Source organism: Lathamus discolor, chromosome 3 (assembly GCF_037157495.1).
Source record: "Lathamus discolor isolate bLatDis1 chromosome 3, bLatDis1.hap1, whole genome shotgun sequence".
In the NCBI taxonomy this organism is placed as follows: domain Eukaryota; kingdom Metazoa; phylum Chordata; class Aves; order Psittaciformes; family Psittacidae; genus Lathamus; species Lathamus discolor.
Genome location: NC_088886.1, coordinates 117007005 through 117029405, shown reverse-complemented (window position 1 = coordinate 117029405; position 22401 = coordinate 117007005). Strand labels below are relative to the sequence as shown.

The following is a 22401-nucleotide window of genomic DNA, read 5'->3' as shown; positions in this document are numbered from 1 at the left end:
TGTATGGGAGGCTGGGGAGCCACACAGGGAGGCAGTTTCTGGACTCTAGCCTGTGCTGGAGCTCAGTTACATGTCAGAAAGGATATAGAGAAAGCAGAGGGAGTTTAGACAACAGCAACAGGGAACAGGGTTTGAAACTTGGTTAGTTCAGGTTAAAAATTCAGGCAGCAGAGGGTCTGTCTTCAAGCATGTAAATGTTACTGTGATAACTTTTCTCTATGCCCACTAAAGTTACCCCAAGAAGTATCAATTTTGCTTGCAGCAGATTGGGTTTATGTCCAGTGTTTGGAAGAACAAAACTGTGCTCTAATAATGTAGTTAAATACTTGAACAATTACTTAGATGAACTGAGATTTCCACAACTGGCAGTTTGGAGAAGTTGATTGAATCCCATTCAGATTGTTCACTTGTTCCTGATCCAGTCTAATTAACTCTTGTGGGGCCTGTCATGTCAACTTTTCTACAGTAGTATGGGTATGAATTCCTATGTTTGCAATTTACTATAATCCATGCTATTAAATGAGCTTTGTATTTTAATATCTCAACTTTGATTTTTTCGATGGGTAACTCATTTGCTTTCACATAGTATATGCCATGTAATTTAAACTACACACCATTAAATCCATCATTTTTATTACTAACTTTGATTCTAGCTTTCAGCAAGGCTCATGGATTGAAGGAAACCTGTTAATTCTCTCTTATTCAGAACATTTCCTTCTTCACATCAAAGCGATGCATGTTCGTATCACTGCAGCCAATCAGTATTTCTGTGGAATGAGCCATGAAACTGAAGAGTGCTACAAACAGTCTTAAAAAATATGAAATAAATCATTGCTAGAGAGACTCGTGTGTTTACATGTATCATTGATGCCTTGGCATCTTGGATATACATAATATGCACAGTCTTTTTCTACTTTTCTTTCAGGACTGATTTACTGTGTAATATTTTATCCATGTGAAAAAAGAAGCCTGTTTTGGTTTTTTTTTTTGATGTAATGTTTTCTGCAAACAAAGATCCACTTCCTTTATGAAATGACAACTATCATAATTCACACTTTCACAACTAGAATAATGCTCTAAAGCATTCCTGGTAATCTTGGTCTGCTTTATCAAAAAAGGCAACTCTTGACCCATCAAGGGAAAGTCTTCTGGATATAAATACCTGCAGACAGTAACTCCAGTTTATCCTGGCATATTCCTGCTTCCATTTGTACTTCTGTTAATGATCTGAGAAAATGTGCACCGTATTTTTGTAGGCTACAGCCAACCTGTATAATAGATTTTTACGTTTAGAAAATTACAGCACTTACTCATTTTATCTACATCAGCTGCATTTCAGTATTGCTATAGGAGCTGTACTTTAGTATGAGAATGTACTTGTTAAAAAAATCCATACAGAACTTTAATTGTGATATTAAAATCTAATTATCATTAACAGAATAAAGTGACTATCTGAATAGATTTTCATGCTTTCTCTTAATGCATTAGGTAATTGAAACAAAAATACATTGATTTTTGCCCTTAGCCTTTCAAAACAGATAAATGATAGGTCAACCTGCCTTTACAAAAGTTGCAGATTGGGTCAGTCAGGTCATCTGAGTGGAACAGTGTTTGAGTTTGGAAAATGTCTGTGGCTTAAAAATGTGGCCCTCAACAATAAAACAGAGTAGAATCATTTAGATTGGAAAAGACCTTTAAGATTTTAGAGTCCAACCATTAACGCAGTCATGCCAAGTTCAGCACTAAACCATGTCCTTAATGCCACATCTACAAGTCTTTTAAATCTCCCTGGGGATGGTGACTCCACCACTTCCTTGGGCAGCTATTCCAGTGCTTGACAACTCTTTCAGGGAAGAAGTTTTTCCTAATATCCAATGTAAACCTTCCCTGGCATGACCTGTGGCCATTTCCTCTTGTTCTGTTGCTTCTTGCTTGGGAGAAGATATCAACCCCCACCTCACTAGAACCTCCTTTCAGGTAGCTGCAGAGTGATAACGTCCCCCCTGAGCCTTCTCCAGGCAAAACAACCCTAGTTCCCTCAGCCCTTCCTCATAAGACTTGTGCTCTTTCCCAGCTTCCAAGCTCCAGCACCTCAGTGTCTTTCTTGTAGTGAGGGGCCCTGAACTGAATGCAGTATTTGAGGTGTAGCCTCACCAGTGCTGAGTACAGGGGGAAGATCATTGCCCTTCCCCTGCTGGCTGTGCTATTGCTGATACCAGCCAGGATGCCACTGGTCTTCTTGGCCACCTGGGCACAGTGCTGGTTCATATTCAGCTGACTGTCGAGCAACACCCCTAGGTCTCTTTCTGCAAGGCAGCCTTCCAAGGTTTCCATCCACTTTGAGGGTAAGGATAGTATTTGCCCAACTCAATGATTCACAAATTCATGCAGGAAATAAAACCAACAACCCAAAAAGGTTTGCATGAACTAGACTTCGGTTTGCTCAGGTCAAGCCAGGAAGAAGTAAACCATTGTTTCTTATGAGGGAACAGCTATCACAGAAAGAAGATACAGAGCAGGACAAGTGTCACCTCTTTTGACTGTCATTCACCTAGGAAGGGCACAGAAAATTCAGCGCCATCAGCTCTGACCACATGCAGAAGCACTTATTTGGTAATGGAGTAGGAAGTGCTAACAGATGGTGGGAGAGATCATCTTGGAAAAGAGCATCTAACAGAGTTCCTTAGGCAAGTGAGGTGGGTCCTTCTCTGACCATGAGAATTGGCAAACTGGCAAACACAAAAATGTTTTTCCACTTTTGGATAGGTTTGTAGTGGACATTTAATGTAGAGTTTGAGGTCAAGCTCAGCAAGAAGTTGGTTGGTTGTGAAAACCGTTGTGGAAAAAGAATGAACAGGAGGAATTGCTGCTTGCAGACCTCCTGGGTGCAAGGGATGTGATTTCACATTGCAAACAAGAGGCAAAGTTAGGAAGACAGGGATGTGAAAAGCAAGTGGAGTGGTGTTTGCTGGGGAGGAGGAGGTTGCCCTTGCAATTCAGAATATCCTCCAGGCTTGGTCTGGACTGCAGCTAGCTGTTTTTCTCCAGGTTTTGCTGTGCAGATGACTAATGGGTTTGGACAGGAGCACTGTATCAAGGATGACCCTAGCTACCAGAATAGACACAGCTTTTGTGGGCTTTATATTTGAAGCATTAAACTGTTCCTTAAGGGAAAATTTTTTGCATAGAACTTGGATGCAGGGTTAATTTGGCAACTGAACAGTCATTGAATTTCCTTTAAGATATTATATAACCCTATTTATATCTTTCATAAGGTTAACAGGACTTTAATCCATTTTCTTGTAAACTATTTCAGTTACATGTGGTTATTTTTGTTCTTACCATAAGAATCACTGGGTTTGGACCGTACCTTCTTTTCACATGCTGAACCAGTATAGCCACTTCTGCAGTGCATAAGACAGTTGGTCTTATGCATCTGCTTCCAAATAGGCATATTTGCTCACTAAGTACTACAAATGAAAGATAAAGTTGTTTAGAGATACACTTATTCTAAGTCTCATAATTAGAAAGGGAATATTTAGATGCTTTTGAAAATATATTTACTTTTGAAAGCGGATATATTTGACAAAATACATTATGATTCTGTAGTTTCATATGATGGAGGAAAGGACAATAAATAAAAAAATAAATGGAAGCGTTAAAGATGGTTTGCCATAGGTTTTTTCATGCCTATTTGTCTGTTGTGTTTACAGTTGCCTTTATTTTCTCCTTTTCTCCCCAGTGATGGAGAAAGAGAAGACTGTGCTAAAATAGTCACCTTAGCTCAGTCGGAAATGGATCAGTGCAAGGCCTAATTTTGAAAGCAAGGATACATTCTGGGCATCGAGGTTTGGCTCAGATTTATGCCAAATTTTTTTTTCAATTGAAATAATATAATGGCTGTTAAAAGGTCTGTTCTTGATTTGATATGAAAAGATATGTTAAATACATACTCCCAAATATTCCAAATAAATAAAAGGGAGAATTTGGTGAACTGCATGCTTTACACCTCTGGAAACGGGCATTAGAACGTGTGATTTCATGGCCCCACAGAATCAGTAATGATTCTTTTTCTAAGGAAAAAGAATTCGAAACCCTCTTCCATCCTGGGTACCAGTGTGCGATATTCTGTTATTAAAAGAATCAGTGGGGTTTTTTTAAGAGAGAAAAAAAGATAATAAATTGAGCTAGTCAAATTTCAGCCAGGTTTTCATCCTCATTAGCTATTTGTATTGTTATGACATTGTTTTGGCATAGAGGAAGGAGAACAGCCAATTCATAGGGCACCGATTCAGGAAGAATACACATGTCAAAGTATTTTAATTAGATCTCATGAGTTAAACCTACAAATATTGCCAGACTATTGCATCCTAATTACATGCAGTCAAACTAAATGCCTTCAAAACCGGTCAGATGTGAATCAACAAATGGCTTTTATATTGTCTTGTGTGGCAGAGGCATACAGGAGGCTGCAAACCATGTCCCATTTAAGACAGATCTGAAAACACAGACGCATATCTTATGATCAAATACCACCTCCTTTATCATGGAGCAAAGTGTTCCATCCAGAAATTCCGTAGAGTTTAAACTGTGAGTTGTTTTGGGTTTTGGTTTTGTTTTGGCTTTGTTGTTTGTTTTTTTTTTGTTGGTTTTTTGTTGGTTTTTTTCCCAGAAAATCACCTTCAACAAGTTCAGGGGCTGAAGGAGCAAATTCCAGAATTTTGTTAGACTTAGGTTCTGACTTTAACACAGATTTAAGCTCATGCAGATCCTTTGTGTTATGATATAAAGTCTCAGGGATAGACCAGGCTAGTGAAATTTCTTTAGAAAACACATGGTGGGATCCTGTGCCATCCAAATGTGATTCTCAGTTATAGCAATTGCTGTAGTGACCTTAAAAGGCCAGGACAACCTGTTTAACAATACCTGGAATGTGTATTGGTTTTGTTCTACCATGTGTTATCATGGCTGCTAACACTCAGTGAGGAGGTTGAGATTTTGGCAGAGTAGGGAATATTAATATCTAAATATGTATACTGAACTTCAGCCCTGACAGCAGCAGGACAGAGGAGTGAAGAACCAGACTTACTGCCACTCTACACATCTGAAAGAGAGAGGCTGTAAACAGCTTGGCAAACAGCTGCTTTTTGCATAAAGGCAAGTAGTGAGGGTTCATATTGTTTCAAAACTACTGACCTGTATCATGTCCAGAACAAGAACACGGATGGACCTGGACATGCACCTCCGGGTGCTCCTTTTTAAAAAGCCAGCTGTGTCAGGTTGTTATCTGCTGTTGGACTCCAGTCACCTGGAGCCAGCAACTTGCCTCCTAGTAGGTGAGCTAGTTGATATGTTTCTGCTACTTTGAAAAGTTGAAAGCGCGGTTTTGTTGACACAACATTTTAAAAGCAAATTTGGTCTTGTTAGGTGTCTGTTGCAAAGTGCTCTGTAAGACCCAAAATGGGCAGCTGCAAACTTCTGAGTTTCTCCTTCTGTGATTTGGGAGTCCCAGGTTTGAATCCTGGGGTTGGATGGGGCAAAGGATGAATGAAATGATGCTCAAGCTAGAACAGCATGCCCAACATTTGTCAACTTGCTACTTCAGCTCCTCCGTGAACTTTGAAAGAACTCAGGTTTATAACTGGAAAAATCTTGAGCGTTTCATTCACTGGAACAGAAATTGTGCATAGTCAGCAGAAGGGGCTCCTTGTGCCCACATCAGTTTTGTTCCATTGTTTAGTGAGCTAGAAGAGAGAGAACTGTCCATGATACTGCTGTTTCAGAGGACTGTGTATGACATTAATATTACTCATTTGATATGAACTTGGGCTGGGGAAAAGTGGAAGCTAATTCTCCTTTCATCTTGGTAGCGGATAAATAAGGACAGGAAAGACAAAGACAGATGGATTCTTCTGGAGACCCCTATAGCAGCTGGGGAAAATCTGGTATGCATGGCCAGAAGAACAGGCATTGGATACGGCTTTTTTCTGTCTGATTATCAGGTGATGCAAACTAAGGAAAAAAAGGGGAAATATTTCCTCCTTCTTTATCCTTTGCTACCTGCCTGTCTTTCCATCTCCATCCATTGCTTCTTGCTTTGTCGCTCAGAAAAACAAGAGCTCAGTTAAGACAAAAGTTTAAAACATTTTGGAAGAAAATTGGAATTGAAATCACAGAGGGTAATAACATAGCTGTAGTTCAAATGAATATTTCATAAATGTATTTACAAGGGATGCTAAGCCTCTAAATACTAAAAATGATAGAAGCTATGTATGCTTCATCCTGTACAGATTCAGCAAAGAAAGTAATTTAATAAGCTAAGCTTATGTTAAAATTATAATCAATAAATGCCCGTTACAGAAAGAGATTTATCCCTGGGTATTAAAAGAACAGAGCTGTAATTTGCATGCAAACTACATTCTTTGTTAACATTTTTCTTTTTTTAAGGTTTGAAAGGGTTACATAGGAAACCTAGAAGAAAGCATGTCTGAGATGTTGTTCAAGGCAGAGAAAGAGAGCGAGGAAGAATGTTGAGGAAATTATAAGGCTTTAAGTTTGACATTTATAACATGCAAATAAAGAGAAGATATTCTGAAGGGCAATGGGGAGCCAGTATGGATTCAAAAATATTAGAACAGAAGATAGCAGCATGAATTTTAATGATGAAGATCTCTCACAACTATAACCTTTTTATACTTAATAATTAATTATTAGAATTATACCTTGATCTTGCATTCAGGGCCTTAAACAACAGACTTATATGCCTGGCTAGAAGCCTTCTGACTTTACTGGGTTATGTTTTGGCTATATCTGTCAGGATAATCAGACTGTACTGTCAGGTCTTCACTCCTTTGGTCTAATGTTTCCTTCCTAGCTCAACAAAAAGAGCAATGTGAGTTATCACTTCAGGAGACAAGGGGAAGCCACAGGCATGGTGCTTTAGACTGGATATCTAAAATGGAATGATTGCATCTCAAAAGCATAGACCTGTTCCAAACTAGATACAAGCTCCTTAACATGTGGTGACTTCTTCTGACAACGCAGTCTGATCTTACTGTCTGAGACATTGATGATTGATCAGTCTGAGAGATTGATGCCCTTTTTTCCTGGAGTTGCAGCCATGCTGCGCCTCAAGGCCCTGACACAGGTGGTGAGCCAGGCCAACACCAGTGGTGTCCAGAGCACACTGCTCCTGAACAACGAGGGGTCCCTGCTTGCCTGCCTGGGCTATGGGGACACTGATGCCAAGGTCACCGTGGCCATCGTCAGCAACATCTGGATGGCCTATGACAAGAATGGGCACCAGACATTCAATTCAGGTTCATCCTCATGGACTGCATGGAGGGGTGAGTGGCCATCACACGGGTGGCAAACCTGCTGCTCTGCATGTATACGAAGGAGACAGTTGGATTTGGGATGCTGAAGGTCAAGACACAGGCGCTGGTCCAGTACCTGGAGGAGAGACTCAAGCAAGTGGCCACATCCTGGCCACAGAAGCAGAGCTTGGAGGTGCCAACACATGAAGGCTGGTGCCTTCAACACCATCAGCGACCCCAGAACTTGGGGTACCTTTACAAATAAGGTGTGGGGAGCAAAATATCAACAGGAGGAATAAAAGTGTCTTTGATGCTATTTTTAAAATTTTTTTTTAATGGGTCAATGTCCAGCTGGAGACCAGTAACGAGTGGTGTCCCTCAGGGATCGGTGTTGGGACTGGTCTTGTTTAACATCTTCATCGCTGATGTGGACAGTGGGATTGAGTGCACCCTCAGCAAGTTTGCCGATGACACCAAGCTGTGTGGTTCGGTTGATAAGCTGGAGGGAAGGAATGCCATCCAGAGGGGCCTTGACATGCTTGTGAGGTGGGCTGATGCCAGGCTTATGAAGTTCAACCACGACAAGTGCAAGGTCCTACACCTGGGTTGGAGCAATCCCAGGCACAGCTACAGACTGGGCAGAGAAGAGATTCAGAGTGGCCCTGCAGAGAAGGACTTGGGGGTGTTGGTTGACGAGAAAATTAACATGAGCCGGCTTCAGTGTTCGCTCACAGCCCAGAAAGCCAACCGTATCCTGGGCTGCATCAAAAGGAACGTGACCAGCAGGTCAAAGGACGTGATCCTGTCCCTCTACTCTGCTCTTGTGAGACCTCACCTGGAGTATTGTGTGCAGTTCTGGTGTCCTCAACATAAAAAGGACATGGAACTGTCGGAACAAGTCCAGAGGAGGGCCACGAGGATGATCAGGGGCTGGAGCACCTCCTGTATGAAGACAGGCTGAGGAAGTTGGGGCTGTTCAGCCTGGAGAAGAGAAGGCTGCGTGGGGACCTCATAGCAGCCTTCCAGTACCTGAAGGGGGCCTATAATAAGGATGCTGGGGAGGGACTCTTCATTAAGGACTGTAGTGACAGGACAAGGGGTAATGGGTTCAAACTTAAATAGGGGAAGTTTAGATTGGATATAAGGAAGAAGTTCTTTACTGTAATGGTAGTGAGGCACTGGAATGGGTTGCCCAGGGAGGTTGTGAGTGCTCCATCCCTGGCAGTGTTCAAGGCCATGTTGGACAGAGCCTTGGGTGTCATGGTTTAGTGTGAGGTGTCCCTGCCCTTGACAGGGGGGTTGGAACTTTATGATCTTAATGTCCTTTCCAACCCTAACTGTTCTATGATTCTATGACATTTTAAAATTATTCAATCTTAGACATTGCCAATCTTCATTGCAGCAGAACTGAAAATCTGTTTTAAGTTACTGTCAGTGATGGTGTCTGCTGAAAGATTGAAGCATTTTGAACTATCACTTGTAACAGAGATTGATGCCCTTTTTTCCTGGTGAAAGTTGGCAGAAAAATCTGAGGCATTGCTATTTGCACTTTTAAGTATTTAAATTAATTGTTTGGGACCTAAAAGTAGAGAATGTCTTGCTCTGCTTTTTCTGGTTTTATAGAAGACCAAAGAGAGAAGATCTAGAAAAGATTTTATTGTTGCAGCTACGTCTTCTGCCTCCAAACATCTTGAACTGTCCGTGTAAGCTTAGGCCTTTGTGAGTTAGCAACTGCACTGATGAAGGTGATCTGTGGCTTCTTATTAAAGATAAATCAAAAGTAGATATCCAAGATAAATTTTCAGTATTTGTCCATTTCCTCTTTTATTGGCTTAATCGACTACTCTGGCTAGCTGGAGGACTACTCTGGCTTAGTATGGAGGACTGAAACAATTTTTTGCATCTGAAAAATAGCCAGAAAATGGTAGTGGACATTTCTTAGATCCTTTGCTTTAGTCACCTGCAGGATGTGTGTTAGGAAGTTAATGAGGAAAAAATTAGGTGGAACAGGTAGATAAAACCTGTATCTGCATTTCCATTGCTGCCATACCAATAAAGGCAGCTGCATGAATTCACAGGCTGAAAACAAAGAATGAAACTGGGTTATCAAACCTCCTCCTACCCTTGAAAAAGCCCCAGAGGAACAATTGCCTCTGGACAGTGGAGAAGGCACAGTGATTGCTGAGAAAAGTTATCATCTGGATTGTTCATTGTGGAGTGAGATGGAATTTGTGCATTATGAAATCAAAAAAGTTTAGATTAATATTGCAAAATAGATAAAAATTAATAAAAAATATAAATAAACACATTCATATATAGTAAATATGTAATTTTTTAATATAATATGTAATAGGATAAATTAATATAGAATATCAATATTTGTAGATAATGAATAGTATGTTTCTTATAATGTGATTGTTTCACCATTGTAGAGTTTAACAGCTGAAGTGGTGCAAATCAAGGATATTCAGCCTTGTTGATACAACAGCGATGCACAGAATTTGGGCATACACATCCAAGCAAGAAGGGGGTGTTGAGCACAGGAAAAGCTCAGGAGCTTAAATTTGATAAGTTTTGCACAGAAATTTATCACGAAACAAATGTCTGCTTGCCAGAAACACACTTGTTCTGGCAGAGTGTACGGATATGGCACACTGTTTGTGTGCTGCTGGGAGATGGGAAAGAGGACAAAGTAATATGAAAGCAACAAAAAGATGTAACAAGAGGTTGCTTATAGTCCCCTTTGTGCTGCTAGCAGCCTGCTCCTCAGGGGCAGAGCTGAGGCGAAGGTAAGCACTTCTTCAAGCAAGGGAGACACTCAGAAGGCTCTTTGTGTTTAGACAGACAAACTTTTTTTTTTCCACTAAGTTCTGGATTTTGGTGAATAACCTCCCATCAAAACACAAAACCAGGCTTGCTTTCAGGGATTACACTTCCATGCAAAACTTTATACCTGACATCTGTGAGAATGAAGATGTTTCTTGTTCCCCTGCTCCCTCCCTGCCTCTGGAATACCCTGGAGCAACATCATAAGACCTCGCCATCTGCTCTGTGACAATAGTCCTCTCTCTTTCTATTTAAAAAAGCCAGTAATTCCAACCAGTTGGTGATTATCTGGGTTTGCTGTGGGACCTAGGAATTTCAGCCGGTGCTTTTTGTACAAAAAGCTGATTTAACTTCCCATTACAGAGAAAAGATGGGAAGAAATAGCAACAATGGAGTAAGTGAACAGATTTGAAGCAAAGTTTCAAATGTTAGATATATATAAAATTGCCTAGGCTTATGTGCCTGCATAGGATAGCAGAAATTGTTAATGATAGTAACCCTTGCCTTTTACAGGAACAGGCACTATTTGTTTATTTATTTAATAAACTGAGTCAGAAATATGTCATCAACTAATAAATAACTTTAAACGTTGCCATGTTTGAACTAGAAGACAGCTGGCTCAAAGAAACAATTACACAGCCAGTGGGATTTAACTGACAAAAGATCTTCATAAGTAATTATGCTCTGCGAGTGTGAGGGGAAAGAAAGATTGCCCTTTAAAGGAGATAATGCCTTGATATTTTCCTCATGCCCTTTTACGGTAAAGCTAATAACATACACAAACTGAAGCGACCCTATATGTAACAGGCAGCAACGGGTCTCTTCCTCTTCCAGGTCTTCCATCCCCTCTGCATGCGAATACTTCCAGACATCTTGGTGGTCAGTCTAAGCAGGTAGTGATTACAGCATCAGGCTCCTAGGTTATAAGATACATAGAAGTTCTTTCTGTGTTTAATGACACAGAAAGGGCTACTCCATTTCCTTCTGTCCTCAACCCCTCTTTTTTACCTTATATTTAAAATTATTTTATTTAAAGACTACTAATTTTGTCTGACAGGTTGAGCTCAGCATCCACATAAGGAAAAGATGAGTCAGGTCTCTGTCTCATACTGATGTTGAATACAGAAATGTCTTTGAAAGTAATAGTTTTACTGGCAGCATAAGACAGTTCTGACAAATAGTAGGCAGAATTTGGGTGCTAATCGTTATGGTGGACTTTCACGTAATAGGATCATAGAATCATTTAGGTTGGAAAAGACCATGAAGATCTAACTTATTTTCATGCTTGTATAAGTGAAAACCAAAATTCACATAACCAAATTACTTCTTTGAAAGGATGTTGCCCAGAGAAGCTGAGGATGCCCCATCTCTGGCAGTGTTCAAGGCCAGGTTGGATGGGACTTTGAGCAACATGGTGAAGTGGAAGGTGTCTCTCCCCATGGCAGGGGGTTGGAACTGAATGAGCCCTAGGGTCCCTTCCAACCCAGACCATTCTATAATTCTATGATCGTTGAGTCCAACCACAAACCTAACACAATATATACATAGTAGAAAATTTACTGCATAAAGATCTATAATGCAACATGTATGGTTACAAAACTGTAGTAATTGATACACCACTTAACGAGTTTGGCACAGCATTCCTACCCATCCTCCAGAACACTCACAGATGTTTGGACCTATACATTCTCCACCGTTCAGACACTTCTGCAGGCAAACAGCTAAACAGATTGACATGAAACAAGAGAGATGTACATGAGATATCTGGATGTTCAAGATTCTGACTTAAAGGTGACCTGCTAGGTTTTATTCCGCATGGCTAACTTCCTTAGAAGTGTATGCTTTCTCTCCATCGGATAATCACTGTTCAGGATTCTTTGATATTTGAAATTTATCTTTGATGACTGCCTACTGGGAGTTTTGCTATTTCTAATGCTCAGCTCACCATCAACTAAGAATACTTCCCATATAATATATTCGTATGTGTTATATGCAAACTGTGTGATCCATGTCATAAATAAATAGATTCTCATAGTAAAGTTTGATATGTTTAATGCATATATTATTTCTTCAGCTATGCTGAAGGAGCAAATGCATGTTTTGGTGTGTATGTGTGAGAGACATCTCTTTCCTTCAGCATTTTTGAAGAAATTATTAATATTTAAATTTCAAAACGCTGGTTCTGAAATAATATTTATGATCAAGACCCAAAGGGTAAAAAGCCAATATTTTAATCTGGTTTACATACAGTATGTCATCTTGATTATAAATTTATTCAGTTTATCTGTCAACATCATGGTAATAAATAGCCATGTAAGGAAAAATATTCCTTGGAAGTATTTTAGGGCAAGAGAGTTTTTTTAATTACATTTTTATGTAACTGTAGTCAGATCTGGTAGAGTTACAGAGTAAGAACACATAATTCTCCAAATTATGCACCAAAATGTATCTGGTGACCTTGAGAGTATATCAGTTTGGAAAGCTTTATAGCAGGCTTTAAATAGTTCTGTATTTTGAAATACATGGCAGTTCTCAGTAAAATATAACAAAATATGTGAAGCAAACATAAAATCAATGCTTCAAGTTTAATACTGTAAAAATGAATTTCTGTAACAAGATGTATAACAGACAGCTGCATGAAGCAGAACCAGGCTTCCCCTACACAGCTTTTTTTTTTTAGCTTTGCAAACATCAAATGTTTATGGCATTTTATATTACCTGTACTTAAAAATGTTTTTTCTTCAAACTGCTGAAGTAGCAAAACAGATTCTATTTACTACATTGTTTTTTAATATTAAAAGAAGATTACAATTTATGTTGACTGGCCTAAGTAATAATAATCTGTTTTGTGGGCAGTAGAGGTGCGTACGTTTATTACAGTGCTTTCCCCTCCAACCAGATGGGCAGTCGCAGACGTTTGGGCGTACACATTTCCCCCCATTCATGCACATGGGATCACAGACACCTGCAGATACATACCAAAGGGAGAACATGGTAACTGGGAAATGAGGGAAGACTTTACTAGACACTTCATAGAATCACAGAATCATAGAATAGTTAGTATTGGAAAGGACCTCAAGGTCATCTAGTTCCAACCCCCCTGCCATGGGCAGGGACATCTCTCACTAAACCATCCCACACAAGGCTTCATCCAACCTGGGCTGGAACACCGCCAGGGATGGAGCACTCACAACCTCCCTGGGCAACCGATTCCAGTGTCTCACCACCCTAACAGGAAAGAATTTCCTCCTTATATCCAATCTACTTGCTTATATCCAAGCTTACTTGCTTCCCTTCAGAAGGTTGAATTGCTTGTAATTAAAACATGGAAAACTAATTTGGATTCAAGAGTTTGAGGCAGAGAGGCTTGTTAGCACCCATAAATCCTTCTGGAAAATGCTGCACTTTGTGTGGAAGCTCTTCGGGGAAGCTCCAGTAAGAGGTGCCTCACAAGAAAAAAATCAGATTATCATTAATTACAATGATTCTAAGAAAAACAAGTAAAAAATTTTCCATGGTAGCTGTGGACAGATCGAATACTTGTTAAAATATTTGCTTCCTGACTGGAAATGTGTTCTCAGATATTCATTTGGATAAGAAAAGACTTGAAGAGGATAGATTGGTTTCACACAATTTTGGGAATGTTTTTGTATTCAAGCAAGCATTAGGACTGAATAGATCTATTCCTCCATCAACTTTTTGCACCATTATTTGTTAAAGTACTTACCTCTTTATTTATTCATACAAATAAGATATGAAAGCCACGTTCTTCTTTTGACCACAGGAAACTAAATGTGGTTTTTTTTGAGGGGGTTGGGAGTGGGTTAGATTTCACTAGAAATCTAATTGCTAATTTTTGTGTCTCAGATTAAGGCCTGTATTTATCAATATTGTTGCTTTACAACAACCAACAGTAAATTCCCACTGTTATGGCAAGTCAAACATCTGCAATCCCAACCTAATTTGATAGAGGTAGATGCCGCAGAGAGATGATACACAAATTCTTCATCTCCTGTTTCTCCCTGCCTGTTACGATAAGTGTAGGAGGACCCACCAGAAACAGTGTAGTTTAGAAACATGGCAGTGCTGGTATGATGGGAATGGAAATTATTTGCCTTTTACATGGAAAAAAGCATTTGATAACAAGGAAAACATTTGATAATGTGGGTGGAAGACAATAAAGCCACATTACATAGCAAGTGGTTGGACTGGCGTACAAGAGCCATGTCAGCAGGCATCTGACAGTGCTCGTTTGAGAACACATTTGTGTTGAATGGCTTCCTCCATGTTTAAAGCTTTATAGGCACAATGGGATTTTCAAGTGACTCATTACCAATACCAGTAATTGGCATGAGTCCTACTTGCTTGCGGAGCTGGGTGGCTGCAGAACACCCAGCTCTTCCTCAGCATGGAGCAGGCTGCTTGCTTCTGCAGGCACCAAGGGGGCTGACAACTAAAATGTAGCATCACAGTGCATTTATGAGCGTGAAGGTTGTGATGTCTTTTAACAGTTAACATCAGCAGTTAAGAGCAGAACTAATGCTACAGGAACTCGGGTTTTCAAGTCATCACTACGTACAACACTGAAACTACCACAGCCCCCCCTCCTCCCAGACCTTCACTGTAGAAGGTAGAATTATGCAGAGAGTCTCAAAACAGGAATGATTAAAAAATAGCATGCAAAAATACAGCAGCTGTGTTTGATGGGAGAATAGCCTGTTTCTCTCTTAAGTATGATCAGGCATTTTTACATAGGTTGATATAGATTCCCAAATTATTCCTCTGATGTACTGAAATACTGCTTTTGTGGAGCTTTGTGTCTTGGGTTACTCCTTCAATGTAGATGCTGCACAGGCAGCTTTTTTAGCACTGTTGCTGCTCTTGGTTGGCTGCTACGCTTGCATTTTGTTCTGTGCCAAGCCTCCTGGATCCCTCAGCATAGTGACCTGACCTCAGGCAGGTCAGACTTATCCCCAGTTATAAAGGCTGCTTGGATCCAAGCCCTGAAACTGTCATCCTCTTTTTCCTTCATTTTCCACCTCTCCTGGTCCATGCTGTGATCTTGGCCTCTGCTTACTAAGGCTAAAAGGGATATACAGTTCTTGCTGAATTATCAAAAAGTGCTGCAACCACTAGTTAAAACCTAGATGAGTTCAAAGTATCACAGTATAACTGAAATAATTTAATCTTTTATTTTCCCTCTTCCTTTTTCTCTCCCTTTTGATCTCATGTCTCCAATAACGGACTTCTGACCTACAATCTTGTGTTGTATTTGATTCCCTGTTTTAATCTCAGATATTCAGAATTTAGAAAAAATGACCCCAAAACAGAATTTGTTTATAGATTTCAAATGACCCCAGTGCTAACCTTCTGTCCCCAAATCAGTTGAAAATCTAGGATTTGATTTTAAGATCATATGAAACTTGGACAATGCCTTCCCTCTGCTCCTTAAAACATAAAGCCAAGAAAAAGTAACTAGAAGCACAGCAGCACTTGTTCAAATGGGGGTTTCTCCTTTTTGTATTTTTTTTTAACCATTACATTTTCTGTGAATTTTAAACCTTGCACAAACAATTACATTTTAAGATATTCCTTGTTGTTTTGTACCGGTAGATATTTTAAACTGTAGAACAACTAACTCTTCCTTCAATTACAGGGAGTCAAACTAGTCTGCTTTTTCATTAACTTTTCATTTTCCATTTGTGTATAACTGAACTTTTACCAGCTCAATTTGTATTGTAGTTCAGCAAAACTTTAAGCAGTAGGTGAAGTCCGGTCTTGTTTTGAGTAAAACATATCAGTTCAAACTGACTTTCAATTTGGGATCTATTTCTCTCTTTGTTCAGCCGCCTATAAAAAAGTAACTGAAAATACAGCATGAACTTCCTTTACATTGTTTATTGGTCATGGCATTTCTCATTTTGGTGATAAATCCAAAGGAGTTCAATTCAGAATGAACAAAGGGAAGTATCAAACCTGTTCTGAACTGGAGGGGGCACTTCTGCCTGCCTGCCCTCCAGGGCAGATACTTTCTCTTCCTGCTAGGGAATTCAAGAGCACCTTTATGTAACCGAATGCAGTGTTATCTTCCCGCTTTTTCTCTCTGATGTCTCCATCTTCTTCTCCCTCTCTTTAACTTTCTTAAATACAATTCCATCTCAATACCCATCAGACACACTTCAATGTTTGTTAATGATAACTAGTTTGGATCCTTTCTAGTCCCACTCCTTGGCCTCTGTGGAGGAGCTCCAATTTCAAAATAGCAAACAAAAATGTTACTGCCTCTCACAGGAAAACTAAATAAATTACCCGACACTAGGAGAGCAAATTGAATTATTGTAATCCTCCCAGGCACTGGCATGACTTTGAAAAGACTCACATTTCTTTTTCCCCCCTCCTCTTAAAATAGGCCTGGCATTTTGACCCAAAGCAGTGGTCTGATGGGTTTTCCACCTGTCTTGGGGACTAGACCTAATGACAGGGATATAAACACATTTGTGTCATCTCTTTGTTGTAATTTGGTAGGGTGTACCACTGGGCATGGAGAGAGTCCTGTACTATCAACACATCTTGGATGCAAGCTTTCTAGCAGTCAGTATCACTAATGACTTAATCCCATTCCCCTTGCTGTCAGTGGTGACATTTCTATGCTTGTCAGTAAGAACTGAAGAATTTCATATGCAATAGAGTTACTCAATTCTGTAACGTGTCACAATTCTGTAAGGCCGCCTCTTAAAACTGGAAAGGACTTCCATGATCTTACGCTTTCCAAAACTGGTAAGTTAGATAAGGTGAGCCTATGTTGAAGGTGATAATGCAGGTTAAAGAAAAAGCATGATTATGTGTTGTATTGCAGGTGAGGAGTGATTTTGATAAGGTAGCAAGTAGCTGCAGGTGTTAAGATAAAACACAGGTGTTGCATGGAATATCATACAAAATGTACACAATTCTTTTGTGCACTGAAAGGCATTCACAAGCTGCTAAGTTTTCTATTTTATGTAGCAGCTATTTCTCTTTGATGGCATTAATGCATTTTGACCTTACAATCACTTAGAATTTCCTGTGACCCTTTTCATAGCTTGTCTTCTCTAGGCTGACTTCGCCCAGTGAAGTGCTTTTTGCAGCTCTTTTTGTCAAGCTCCATGGAGCTCTATAGTTGAACTGTACAGCCTTAACATCTTTAAGGTAGTCAGAATTCTTGCTTTGTCAGACAAAAGGAAGACTTTTCCTGCAAAATAAATATTTCCAGAGATTACCAAAATTCTAAGAAAAAAAAAAAAAAAAAAGGCCCCAAACCAACACTCAGTCAACAACTTAAATGTGGTATGTAAATCCAAGTAGGCCCTCCTGGTGTAGGAGGACCATGTCCAGAGATGGACACCTACAGGTCCCATGTCTTCCTTTGCCTGCCTTTACCATCGATTTACAGTAACAGTTCCCCTAAAAAATACACAGTATTAAGAAAAATATCCCTGCTATGCAAAGCTAAAAGTGAACAAAGTTAGGCACTGGGCACGCTTTGCTGTACTGCACAAACTGAGGAACTGAGAGTAATCTCTTGTTCTAAAACAGCAACAGTGTTAGCCAGCAGTGTCTGCTGATCAGTTTACAGTGATAAAAGAAGCAGACAGTTCTTTCAGACTCCCACTGCTTCTGTGAATTAGCAAACAAAAACTTTTCAAGTTGAACCTAAGTCACTTTTTGATGCAAGTACCCCATTACACCTTTTCTCACTTGAAGTAGATAATAATAAGTAGTGAAAAACTTGCAATTTTCTTGAAATAAGGCAGTCTACATCACCACCCTCATAAATTCAAAACAGACAGAATATTAAATCTGGGTCCTAAAATCCTGTCAGAAAGGGATCCTTTGCAGTGTTTCAGCAATACGCCTTGCTGCAGCTGAACATTCATGTCCTTTCCTCACCAGACTACACAGGCCTGCCTCTTTCTGAATCAAAAATTACCCGTCATCACGTACCCTGAGCCATGCTGCTGATGAGGAGACAGAGCATCACGCTGCACTACTGATTAGAAGATGCAGTTTTCAAGACTATTTTTTTTTTTTAATCTGTTCTGTAGAAGCTTGAGAAAATTGACTTACTTCTGGATGCCTTCTGCCTTTGGATAGAAGAGAGAAAATAGCCTCAAGCAGTAACATCTGTGTGGGCCAGCTAAGGTAGCGCAAAAGGCAATAGCTTACTGACAAAGAACACAGGAATGTAGCCAGAAGAACACCTACTGTAGATATATGCTTCAATGTATCCTTTAAGTCAACATCCCTGTGCTGTCAGTTATATGGGATTCACAGGCACTGCTTTTATTTTTGGCTGCTGTTGGTTTTGGACTGACTTCTTTCTGGGTCTAGTGCATATTTCAACTTGCTCTCGCTATTGGTCTTTAGAGGAGCCGGAACTTGGTCAGTTGCAGTTTGGGCTTTTTTATGTACTCATGTTGTTTTACTGTTCGTTTTCTCCTTTCTGCTTAGTGGTTAAGTTGATTTGCTATGACATTCTCAAAACCAAAAAGCTGTAGCTGGGGAGATATGACACCGTAAGGACACAGAGCATGGGACAGATTTAAAAATAACACCGACGGGTCTTGTCAAGAAAATACATATGACAGAACTCAAGCTGAGAACAAAAATGAAACCAACAGATGTGAAAGCAGTGGTTTTGTGTTAAAACTGGCCCTTCTAGTTGTTTTTGAATGTTTATAGGTCATATATATCACCTATTGATAAAACACAAAAACTGGGTAGCTCTGTGCCAGGAATGACACAATCATGAGACCACAGCCTTAAAATGTAGGGATGTTGCTAATCTTTTTCATAGGACAAGAACTGGAAGGTCAGATCAGCAGTTTCACAAAATAGCACGGTTCAATTGATTGACTGGAAAGAAGGTTCCCCATCTCTCTGGATGCATTATGCATCCCGGCAGCACTGCTCGAATGAAACATTATCCTGACTGCAGTAAAGAAACAATTGGTTGGATGCTTCTAGGCTCCAAATAAAGATTTCGTCTTGCTGAATGATCTTTAATTCTTAGAAAAAAAATCACAAAGTGGGTGTGTTCTGGCCAAAAGGGGTGTTTCTAACAAAGGTCACCATTGTTTGGATTCTGCTGCCCTGACACTAGAAGAAACTAGTCGACATAAAAAATGTCATTCTTCCCTTTAGAGGGTATAAATGATGCTCAACAGATCATTAGCGAGATGGATGTACCAATATATCTGCTGCTGTGAAGGTCCCAAATGCACACAGCTCTGAAAAACATGTTATGGATTCGGGACACCAGCAATTTCTAGTCCCCTTTTTTCTGCTTCCAAGGGCAGGAAGGAAATAGTTCTGCCCGTGTTGCATTTTATGCATGTATATTTTTCCAGAGCTTGATTTTCTCTATAATTCCTCATCTGTGTTGATTTGGATTTGTAAATAAAGAAATAAGTTTCTCGCCAAGCTCTGTAAGAGTAACATCGACGTGTGATCCACTGAATGTCAGTAATTAGAGCCACAGATTAAATTTTGAGGAGTGCTTGTAATACATGTAATAAAACTGTTCGCAATTTTTGTGCAAGGTTATTCTAAAATTTGGATCCTTATCAATAACAAGCTACCAATCATTTTGAGGCTTTCTCATCCCTATTTCTCACTTCACATGTCTCTGTCAGAGATGCAAAGCGCTTCTTTAATAAATTAGCTTTCTGAATAGTAAAAATAATCTGGTAGAAATCTCTGGGGGTGCGTTGCAGGAGAACCAATTACTACAAGACACAGAGGGAGCTGTAAATGTAATTGTGATGGGTGTGGTGACAGTTTGCATGTATAATATATTCCCTTTACCACATGGCTCTAGCAATATGGGTTAGTTTGCATGACCTAGCACACATTTCAGAAGAAAAAATGGTCTGAAAAATTGTACACCGTGTAGACAGCAGTGCAATGTCAGTGCTTTGCCTAATTCTGTCTAGTCTTCATTCTGATGTGTACTGTCATATACCTATGGGGCCTTTTAGAGATATTAAAGCAGGAAATAAATCTAATTCAGGTATTAGTTCAGGAAAAATGGGAAAACTAATACTGTATGGCAAAAATACTGAGATGCTAGACTAAACTCTTGAGTGTCGATGTGTAATGTACTGCATTCCTGTTTGCTGTCATGTCACTCTCATCAGATGATAACATTTTCTACCAGTTAAAGAGGACCTTGATCTCTCCAACTGTACCTCAAAAAGATTGCCTGGTAGTGTGTGGCATGCAAGACTCTTCAGCTTCAGAAAGCTGTGGAAGCCAGTGAGGATTGTCACTCCAGTGCAGACAGCGGACTCTTCACTCTCCTTGGGCTGAAATGTTTCTGCCTATAGGTCTCCTGATGTTCATTTTGCCTATTATGTCTTGTCAGGTGAAACTCTTTTTAAGAGATGCAATAGTATGAAGTTTGGGTAGCTGCAGAATATTTCAGCATCTTTCAGAATGAAAGCCACTATAAACAAAATAAGCATGTGTGTGTGTATACTTACATATATATATATATATATTCCAGGAATTGTCAGATTTTATCTGACAATAATATCAAGATATCATTAGCAAAACCTTTTTCTTCTTTACTGATTGGTTTTGCTCTGATTACAACTGTTAATTTGAAAGGGACTATAGCTGTACTTTATTCTCATCTTTGCAACTGCTAGCATATAATTAATGTGGGGAATTGCAAAGTATACTCCCAGCACAGCTTATATTCCTGTCTTGTTAGGGTCCTGTGTTTGGTAACATTTTCTCTTCATTGAAGAATGCTTTGTATTTTATTAGGTCAGTGAACCATTGCAGCATGTGTATAAATTGTTCTGTTGAGCTGCTTTCTTGTCATGCCTGAATAAGAAGTGAAAGAGCATTCTCATGTTTTTCTCTGTTGATTGATTTTGCAGTTTCTGTGCTTCTAGTGTGACCTGCCATTTAGGCACATTTTCATTGCACTGTGTAGGCTATGACGTTGCCTTTGCTTGATGCAATTTGGTTTCTTTTCATCTATACAAAAGAAAAGGGAGATTCAGGAAGAGTAACCAAAGAGAACTGCAGTGGTATGGGAGGCACACTTAGTCTCAAACCAAGGAGACCAGCCATAGGCCACTGTGGTCTGGCTGACAACCCAGCCAGTGTGGGAGCCCAGTCAGGGTGTTCGGAAGAGGGCTATTGTCTGCACTGGCACTGCACTAATCTGTTAGTGATCCTGTTATTATCTGTGTTAGAAGGTTGGAATCATGCTGGAGAGGGTTGTCTTTACAATTATCTTTTTGTGGATAAGCAGGCAATGTTAATCACAAGAATAGTCCATCCTCTGGGCTTTCGTGTAGTAGGTGCTATGCCCCTTTTAAGAGGTGCACCCTTTAAGAGGTGGTTTAAACATTTTAATTAAAAATAGACACCCCCTCAAAATATTGTTTCTTAAATCAGTTAGTTGAAAAAAGCACTCACCTTCACGCAGAAGCCCACCTCAAAGAGAAATACGTTAATTCAGGACTCCCTGCTCTTTGACTTTGTGTTTACATATAGTATCAGATCTTACAGATTTCTTTAGTGCCTTTAAGATACATGTAAAGAAATACTGGTTCAAAACATTGATTTTCAACTACAGTAAAATTCATGCTGTAGCCTGTGAATGTTTTGCTTAGGGAATGAATAAAAATTTAATAAGGCTTTTGGGCTTATTTAGGATATATATTCAGTTCTCACCCAGATGTATTCTTGTTCTATTCCTGAAAAATAAATTTAGACAACTGCATGTGCTCAAAACTTGTATTAAAATAAATGCATGAGCTACATATATATGAAGAAAATGTAGCTTTTAAGAAAGGCCAGCTAAAGGTTTTGTCACAAATCCTCCCTAAAAGCAAGCAAATGACCACTGCTCTGAGACAAGACCACAAACCAGGCTGTAACTTGGGTCACTGTTTTAGTGTTTATCTCTCTCCCTTTCTCTGGGATGTCAGCTCTCCCAGTTCCCCCCAGGCAAAATGCATGGATCACATGTTCAGCTGAATGGGAAAGACAGTAGTAGCCCTGATTTTTTCCCCCTTCATCTTCTGTTGTATTTCCTGCCCAAGGAAGGAAGAGGACATCTAATATGAACCTGTTGTGTTACATGGGATGGTCCACTGTTTCCTTTTCCTGTGTCTGAGGACTGTGCACCAACTACTCAGCCTGGCAATCTTTCTACTTCTGTTTCAAAACTAATGCTTTTTGCAGTAAGTTACCGGTCTCT

General features: G+C 39.7%; 1 protein-coding gene and 1 pseudogene across 1 annotated transcript in view; one reads left to right on the top strand and one right to left on the bottom strand.

The window, feature by feature from the left end:
• Positions 1–2203: 2203 nt before the first annotated feature.
• Positions 2204–22401, bottom strand: part of LOC136010049 (von Willebrand factor D and EGF domain-containing protein-like) — a 183118-nt gene continuing 162920 nt past the window's right edge. The window contains 5 exon segments of the mRNA XM_065670656.1: positions 2204–2337; positions 3343–3409; positions 3412–3470; positions 11768–11863; positions 13012–13107. Coding sequence (XP_065526728.1) covers positions 2204–2337; positions 3343–3409; positions 3412–3470; positions 11768–11863; positions 13012–13107 — 452 coding nt within the window.
• On the top strand, positions 7121–7581 carry LOC136011133 (ragulator complex protein LAMTOR2-like; annotated as a pseudogene).